We start from the raw sequence: 8,985 nt of genomic DNA, 5'->3' as shown, positions 1-8,985 counted from the left end.
TGCCGAAACCCGGGATCGAACCAGGGACCTTTAGATCTTCAGTCTAACGCTCTCCCAACTGAGCTATTTCGGCTGCTTTTGCGCGGCGCGCTCTCGGAGCTGCCATGAAGAACCTCGGTCCAGCGCCGCGAGGGTCAGGGCCAGGCCAGTGGGAGGCGGGCATTGAGCGAATTCCTTTTTTTTTTTTTTAGAAAAATTAAAAAATATATATTTTTTATAATCACTTATAAAATTATTTTAAAATCATTATTCTTCTATCCCTTCTTAATCATTTCCAGTAACATTGACATTTTTCAAATATTAATGCTTACATTGAAAAATGTTGACATTTTCTTTGCTTAATGTTTCAATGGGATTCTTATTTCTCTTTTGCTAAATCATGAGCTTCTTATGGAGGCATCAGAACCTTTCTTTCTCTTGCTTCATTTCTTGAGCGAATTCTTACGTCGGGAGTGACAAACCAGATGACCTCAGGTGATAAACTAGATGCGCTCATTTCATTGTTCTCGGTTGTTTGTTTTTTGAGCCGCCCGTAATCTGCATTACTCATTGAAAAGCAAATCATAGGCTGTTTTCCGGCTTGCAGACCCGGGTCCTCCTGGGTGAGCCGTGCACGGCATTGAGAGCAGGATAGGACGGGGCACATGCAACCCAGTTGCTAATGATGGATGTTTTGATTCACCCCTGGTTTTCATTATTAAAAACAATACTGGAATGATGAGCCTTTTGGATTTGTTTTTCTTGTGAGAAGGCAAACGTAGCCAGGTCAAGAGATGTGAACATTTTCAAGTGTTCAGATATTGTCACACTGGGCTCAAGGTCATGCACCCGGGAAGGCCGCACATGAACTTGCACCTCCAGATGTGATATATATACAGTCACTGTAGCTGTATGTTGACAGCATTGACTTGCTAAACCCAGAATTTCAAATTTGCCTCGTTTTCTAATCTCATCTTGGTGCTTTAAATTTTTTAAGTATCTGGACATTGTTAAAAAGTGGAATTAGCTCAGACATCTCTCAAACTCTTGTGATGCAAGCTGGGTCTAATAATATCACATCATATGCTGATTTTATTCCACCCCCACCCTCCATTTCAAAATTTTGAATCCCTTGCTTTCATATAGACACACACATAGGAGTTGCTCTGGCCCTAATGGAAACAGAATCTCTGCAGATGGGGCTCGGGATTATATATTTATTTATAAGGCGAGCTGGCAATTCATGAGCACCGTCTCTTGGCCTCCCATTCCTCATTCTCACAAAAAGGGAGTTATCCCATCGGGACCATGCTTTAAACTGCCTAATCAACCTCTCCACAGCACCTCCAAAAATAAACCTATCTTTCCCTATCAACTTGTTTATCTTACCACCTTCCATCTAAGTTTTGTGAGCCAGAAAAATACCAAAATTCTTGCTCCCTCTCCCCCTCCCTCCCTCTGCCATCATCATACCCAAGTGCTGTTCATGCCGGTTCATTATTCTGGAACCCTCCACTTCTCTTCAATCTCACCTCATCGCCAACATGTCTTTTTAAAAAAATATTTATTCATGCATACAAGATCCACTGTGGACTTCCAGCTATGCCTCCCTTCAGGACACCCCAACGGTACTTGCCACAGTGACCCCCTCAAAACAAATGTGCACTGCAGCGTGGAGTAATCTAAGTAGGAAACTACTTGTCAGCGGCCTCCCAACCCCGTTTTTCCAGAACACAAGGCTGTAGAGGTCACAGACTCTGGGGTTAAACAAACCCAGCTTTGAATTCCAACACTGTGACTAACCACTCAGCTACGTGACCTGGAGTGGATTTACATTTTTTTCAGTGCCTTTATCTTCAAAATTACTGTAACATTTACCTCTTAAATTTGTTCTAAGCCAGACAACGTTCAGTTCCTATCTGAGTTCACTGAACGCAGCTAATGTACAGGCCTCCCCGTGGGGCGGCGGCTGGGCCTGCTCTCATCTGCGGCCTCTCCAAGGCCCTTTGGTCATCTCCTCCCCTCCCTGAGCCTAAAGAAGCATGTTAGGTTTTCAAGTTACTTCCCTCCAAGGTCTTCAGCACTCAATTGCTTTTATTTCAAAATATACCAGTACTGAATACCCAGTATAAATCCATTTCCCTGGATCCTCTGAGGACCCACACTGGCAGAGACTCAGCTGTTGAGGGAATCCCTACACCAAGCAGCTAAAAAAAATCTGAGAACCTAAACGGGCAAGGGAAAGGAAATTCAAGAAAACTTTTAATTTTTGAGTTGCCACAGGACCAGTATCAAAAGCACTAGAAACTGCTCCCCGTGTCAAAGCGGGGAGTTGACAATTATATGATATCGAAGGGATGACTTCCAGCCTGCGGCCCCTCCGCAATGCCGGGAAACAGCCGAGACTTCTGGAAACCCACGCCCAGTTGTCCTTTTGGTTTCTCAAGATCAGGCGTCCGACTCCCGACTCCCGGGAAGAGCAAATGCCCCCGGGACCAGCTCCCACCACCACTTCCTGCCTAGTGGGAGCAGAAGTGAATCAGACAACCAATATCACTTTTTAAAAATTATTTAATTTAGTATTTTCTTGGAAAAAAAACAATAAGGCAAAAAAACCGAAAATATATATAGTTTTGTTTTCAAGTGACTTTATTTCACCTGAAGGACTCAAAGCTTCTTCCGTTAGCAGGAATCTGACGGGGTGTCAGGCCAGAAATGTAGTGCAGGTGGCAGAGCAAGATGGGGGCGAAAGCAGTGACGTTCAACGGAGCCGCGGAATGCCCACTTCAGCTAAACTCTGCCCAGGTCACACTGGAGGGGCCTCCTTGGAGGAAGCTCTGGCATAACCCCTCGCTCACGCTGGCTCTCTGGTTCTCAGGAAACCCCGACAGCGGCCCCGCTTGTGTGGCATCCCAGCTGGAAGGGCGGGGCGGTGGGGAAGGAGTAAGAGCACTGATTTACCAGGTACAAATCCAGTTTCCCTGGAGGGATGGCTTCCTCTGGAATGATATTTTCCCCTAGGACCCACGCCGGCTGAGGCTCAGCAGTTAAGGAACAGAAACAAAAATACTAACAAAACGCATACAAGGAAGGCACCTCAATTTGTGATCCTCAACCACGGGTGGGCGGCACAGGGTGAGATTCCTGAACGAGACAACTAAAACAAGAACAGAAACGGCGGAAGCCAGAGCCCAACAGGAGTCGTCCTCGCCCCTCCCCACAGCCTAGGAAGCAGGTTGTTTGGGCATCAGCTGCATGTGCTGTGGTTTGGGTAGAGGCAGAATCAAAGTGGAAATGACCCAACTCTTGACCCATCCCTTCCTAACAAAGAAGGAAAACAGGCAGGAGAGGGCAGGAGCTCCGAACGTCAGGCCATGAGGCGCGCAGGGTTCAGATAGCAGCGCGCCCTCATGAGACACACCTCAGGGGAAGCCCCTGCTCCTAACTGCCTGACGCCCTCCTGCTCCAGTTTCAGATTCATCTGCCCCCCAAAAGGTGGACATCAGAGGAGTCTCCGATCCAAATCAAAGTGTCTAAGAGAGTCCCAGGGAGACAAGTGATATCAAAACACAAGATTCTTAATGGGAAGAAGGAAAATCAAACCAAAAAATTAGATTTTTCTCTACATATATATAATATACAGATATTTAACACATTATTCCAGAGGTGGCTCCAGTCCATGGGCTTGAGAGATGGTGAAAACTCTTATTTGATGAACTCCTCTCAAATTCTGAAGTGTATCAAAACGGAACAAGTGGCGTTTTGCTCCACACTGGGGCACAGACCCAAATTGGTATGGGGGGAGGGGGCTGCGGAGGACGTGGGAGAGGGAGGGAGTCAGAGAGGGAGGGAGGGCAGAGAGAAGCCAGAAAGGAGATGAAGGGTGGGGGGTGAGCAGAAAGCAGGAATGGCGAGCAGTCCTTCCATCCTGCCCTGTGTTCCCACAAGTTCTCGGCCGGGAAGTCTGTCCAGCCCCTCTGTGAGGATAGCGGCCCTCCTACCAATCACCAAAGTGGCCTCCGGTGCCGTCAAAGAAGATGAAGAACAGCGGGAGGAAGTTTTAGCAAGTGAAGACAGAGGCTTCCCAGGATGCAACTAATATTCCAAACAAGCTCTCTCACGAGTGTTCGGGTCCCTCAGCGGTCTGTGCACGAACGCCCCACGGGACGGCCCCGCTGGCGCACACGCTTCGGAAGGCTAGGCCTCCGCCTCGCCGCACCCGCTCACTAAGCCTCCGCTGCTGAGTCTCTCATGTTTCTTTTTAAAGGAGCTTCTAAAATCAGCTCTTGCTCTGAACAGCACCAAAATGCCCCTGAATCACACTGACGCAGGTCTTGGCTGAGCAGGAAACGACAGGGGCGGGGGAGCGCCGGCATCGCGCACGGGGGCAGAGGGAGAAGAACACTGGGCTGTGCAGCAGTGGAGCAGCACTGCCACCGGCCTCTGGCGCGCTCCTCACAAACACAGGTATCTAGTATTTCGATTTCAGTTTCAATCAGCTAAGGCAACCAGCCAATCACCACCACTGGTGTCTGCTTCTGGTGATTGATTTGGAAAATGATTGGTTAAGACAGACAAACTTGAGGAAAGCACTCGGTGAGAGGCACAGCGCCTGCTTCCCTCACATCCTCTGTCCTCTTCGCCTTTGGATCCTCCTCCTTTTGTCCCGCTGTCTCAGAAAATGTCTGGGCATGAGTTCCAGTCCTGCTTTTCTTTACTCTCCCAGTATCCGCCCCGATAAATATGAGTCAACTCCTTGGTAACCGGGTCCTTCTTCCGCTCAAACCACAGCGCCTTATAGGGGTCGTAGGGCGTGCCTAGAGGGGAAAGAGGGCAGAGACAGACCCAGTGAGAGCCGAGAACACCCGATCCCCCGCCTCTGAGAGTGAAAAGAGACAGGCCTGTACCATCTTCTGTGGCTTTCATAGCTTCTGCTTCTCTCTTCTTCCTGGAGAGTCTCTGCTTTTCCTCCAGGCGCTGCTTCTCAGCGTTGGCTTCATCCCAGCGTCCGTTCTCCATCAGCCTCTGGTCAGGCCGCAGCCGGCTGTCTGTGGGGGCAGTGCCACCTTCCCAGGCATTGAGAGTTAGAGCAAGCTCCGAGAAGTAGTACATGTTCTCGGCATTCTTCCTAAAAGGGAAGGACGGGAAGAGACGGGTGATGGCAGGGCTAGGGGGCCACGACTGCGAGCCGGCCCAGAGACCCTATCCGCAGGGCTGTTCTACAAGAGGGAAGAATCTAGAACCAAGTCAGGATCCCCTAACTGGACTACCCCCATCCCCACCCTGGATCATTCCACAGGATCCTTTTCTCAACTTGAGATGTGCTCCGCTGAAATAGGAAATTCCTTCGAAGAGAGACACATTCTCCTAAATGAATACTCCTTATGGCTGTTTTCGTTTAAGCCTCTTTCTGGGATAACCTTGGCTACTGCCACAGACTAAAGGCTCGAGATGATGAGAGCAGACAAATGGCTGCATCTTAATCTGTGCCCGAGGCCTCTATATTATCTGAGTGGCCTTCACATCGCTGTTGGGCCCGTGGGCGAAACTGTTAACAGGCGGTAGCCCCTTTCTGTTAACAGGCGGTAGCCCCAGCTGCTTCTGAACACTTTTACTCTAAATTACAGAAAAGCATGTTTGAACCACAATCCAAAGGACCTTCAGAAACCATCACATTTTTTTTTTTTAGCAGAGGTGGTTTGATTCATTTAACTCTCTCAGAACAAGGCAGCTACCCCTCACGTCAGACAGTGCCGACCTCCCAGCATCTCCCCGGAGATTGGGATTTCCTGTGCTCGATCCCACAGAGGCGCCAGGAGGAAGGCAGGCAGAAGGGCCACTGTCCACGCGCCAAGGCCGAGCTCAAGGTGGTGTCTGGGCAGCACGGCCACTGATACTCACGGCAAAGGATTCCTCTTCCACAGCACGACCCTGCTGTCCTCTGCTTCGTGGCCTCTCTGGCGGGCATCACCCCCGTTCTCCCCAGTGACCGGCTGTACTTTGAAACAATCCATTTTCTCATCCCACGTTCCCAGAAGGGCGAAGTGAACTTTCCCCGATGGATCTGTCACCTCCCCTGTCACCTACAGGAATGGGAGCAGGACACACATTCACCGTGGGTTAGCATGCCTCTTCTGGAAACAAATCTAATTCACGGTCAGACAAACACCATGGTGTGTGACCTTTCTGTCATATTTTCTTGAGCTGCTCAAAATAACCGAGGCATGTGTTGGGGGTTTCATTACCATTTTATTGTACAGGGAGTTTTGTTGCAGTGATAATATGTAGGAAAAGCTCTGACCGGTACTCAGAATTATGGCATTTCCTTCTCTCCAGACATCAGAGAGAACCACAAACAGATTTAAATGCCCGACTATTCCTTCCTCTCCCCAGCGACTCGGGGTGCGCCTTCACAGTGGTACGCATCCACAGCTGGATTCCAGCACTGCTCTCACTCCAGCCCCTCAGGCCTCCTTTGGGGATCCCAATTTCCATTTCTCATTGCTCTTGACTTTTCACTTTCTTACCTGTTGTCCTTCCCAGAAAAGAGGATTTGGGTTAATCATACAGCAAATACCCTTTCCTGCTGATTTTCTCCTTTACCTCTCCTTTGTGAATCACCATGTTTATGTACACATATATATTATGTACATATATATATTTAGATATCTGTCCTTCTGTCCATCTACCTGTCCAGCCAGCCAGCCTCCATCTCACCAGACCCTTACTAAGGAATACACACTGAATCAAATAACTTTAAATTCCATTTTCTCTTACCTTTCTTGCTACATCTCGAGAGAAGTAGCTGTAAGGAACAAATTTGAGATTGCACTTGTCTCCCGTCTTGTGATTCACAATATCAATTTCACCAGACTATAAAATGAAAAGAATCTTGAATTAGTTTTAAGACTGGATGACCTGAATATGTGTGATGCCCCAAGACTCAATTCCTTATTTTTCAATCAAATATGCTAGCATTGGGGTTCGGGTCCAGGCCACCCCTGAGATGCTGTGGAATCCCACGACAACTCGGGTGTTCAGATTGGGATCAAGACCAGATGACCTTCTGGCTTTTTTAAAATGATGCGTCACACGTCAGGGGCATGATCTGACCTTCAGCACATGTACTGATATTCACATATAATTACTTTTCTAAACCAATCCCCATTTGTGCCCTTTGAAAACCCTATACTTAAAAGTACTCAACTCATAATACAGTGGGACAGTCTACAGATCCATTTATTTCATTTTCTCTTCCTTTCAAACTTTCAAATCCAATACTGCTCGGTAAGACTCAACTTAATTCTCACACCTACTGTGACATATTTCCTGACTGTTCAGAGAGTATTCCCTCTTTTCTGAATTTACCGCAACCATTATCTTAAGAGCAAACTGACAATTAATTGGATGTTATCTTATGCTAGTGTATTTTGTTAAATACTTTTCAGCCTACATATATTCATTATAATCTCCCATGACATAACGCCACTCTCTGAAGCACAATGTCTCATCTGACTTTGAACCCCCAGGACCTAGCACTCTGTCTGACAATGAGTGACTGATGGATAAGGGGAAGAGAGAGAGGGGCAGCCATGTTGGTTATGCTCTTGCATCCTTCACAGGCCAATCCAGGTCCATGGAGCTGCTACTGAATGACTGTTACTACTCAAGAAATGATAACTTGTCGTCGCTCAGTGGAGCTGGGGGTAAGGCTATTGCCTGAGAGAAATTCATTAGAAGTGATAAAGCAGTGACACTTGTTTGGGGCCAGTTCTCTTGTCCTAAATACTACAGAACTGCACCTAAGGAAGGATTCTTCTGAACTGCCGAGCACTCTGGCCACCTTTACTCACCTGGTCTATCCACAACTTGCCCACAATAATGTTGTGCACCGTTGTAGTAACCTTTTTCCAGGTGTAGTGGTGCCCAGTTGCATGGAAAATACAGTGGATGCTACCTGGACAGAGAGAGAAGTACACAAATTAAGACAAACACAAGACAAACAGCACCATGCTAGCTAGAAATAACAATGCATTGATTCTCTTCAATTGAGAGATCTTAATTTTCAAAAGGAAACAATAAATCAAAAAAAGGATTTGTAACCTGCCTAAATGCTGGGAGCACTGATTGAATATTTTTACTTGATTTTTAAGTTTATGATAAAATATAACAACATGAAGACAAACACTGACAACTGATACAATTCTATTAGTCGTACTGCTAGAAAGAAATAGTCCACAATTGTGCAATTGTAGAAATGAAGACAAAAGCAAAAACCCTAACCCTGTTACCAACGTTGCCTGCCATACCAGCTGCCCCATCAAGGAAAAATAAAATTGCATTTGAAAGCAGCACACACTGGCAGTCAGTACAGAGTGTGTGTGTGTGTGCATGTGCGTGCGTGTGTGCATGCTCACAGAGTAAGCAGCTATGTGACCTTAAGCAAACCACTTATCTAAGGGTCTTAAAAGTGAAAGAGGAGGAGGAGATGGAGCAGGGGCTTTGGAACAGGGAGGAAGGGATTCAATCCTGGCTCCATCACTTGTTGATGTGTGACCCTGTGATATATAATAGTTTGTCTGGTCTTTGTCCATGATTCCTGGGAGGAAACCTCTGAACCCTTAGAATTTCCCACATGATAACTGTTTTTGTTATTCGGTCAATGATCTAATCAATCACGCAAACACAGTGAGCCTGAACAACAAAGGCTGAAGGAGTCTCCCGGCTGGTGAGCACGTCAATGAGCTGGAAGGAAAGGCACCCCGAGCCCCGGGGAGAGCCGCGCGGGGCGCTCTGTTCAGGGCTCTTGAGACCTCACCCGCCGTGTGACTTCATGTGTTGGAACAGTAAATGTCTATTTACCCAGTGAAATGCATGAAACACAGTAAGCACTCAGTAAACACACTTTTTTATACCAGTGAGTTCATGTCAAATTAATACCAAACCAAAGCCAGTGGTTTGAACAGAAGTGACTGGAGAAAAGAAGTAATCAAAAAATTTAAAAGT

The 8,985-nt window shown here is 47.1% G+C and overlaps 1 protein-coding gene and 1 non-coding gene across 2 annotated transcripts in view; both read right to left on the bottom strand.

The window, feature by feature from the left end:
- TRNAF-GAA (transfer RNA phenylalanine (anticodon GAA)) lies at nucleotides 1-73 on the bottom strand. The gene has a single exon. It is a non-coding gene; the product is annotated as a tRNA-Phe (tRNA).
- A 2,462-nt stretch (nucleotides 74-2,535) lies between these two features.
- Nucleotides 2,536-8,985, bottom strand: part of OSBP (oxysterol binding protein) — a 31,001-nt gene continuing 24,551 nt past the window's right edge. Inside the window, 5 exon segments of the mRNA XM_037517852.2 lie at nucleotides 2,536-4,796; nucleotides 4,887-5,107; nucleotides 5,881-6,062; nucleotides 6,757-6,852; nucleotides 7,833-7,936. Of these exon segments, the coding sequence (XP_037373749.1) occupies nucleotides 4,654-4,796; nucleotides 4,887-5,107; nucleotides 5,881-6,062; nucleotides 6,757-6,852; nucleotides 7,833-7,936 (746 nt within the window). The 3' untranslated portion in view covers nucleotides 2,536-4,653.

The sequence above is a fragment of the Talpa occidentalis genome, unplaced genomic scaffold (genome assembly GCF_014898055.3).
Source record: "Talpa occidentalis isolate TD23 unplaced genomic scaffold, MPIMG_talOcc4v2.1 talOcc4.17, whole genome shotgun sequence".
Lineage (NCBI taxonomy): Eukaryota > Metazoa > Chordata > Mammalia > Eulipotyphla > Talpidae > Talpa > Talpa occidentalis.
The sequence above is the reverse complement of the archived record's forward strand: the minus strand, read 5'-3'. Positions and strand labels throughout refer to the sequence as shown.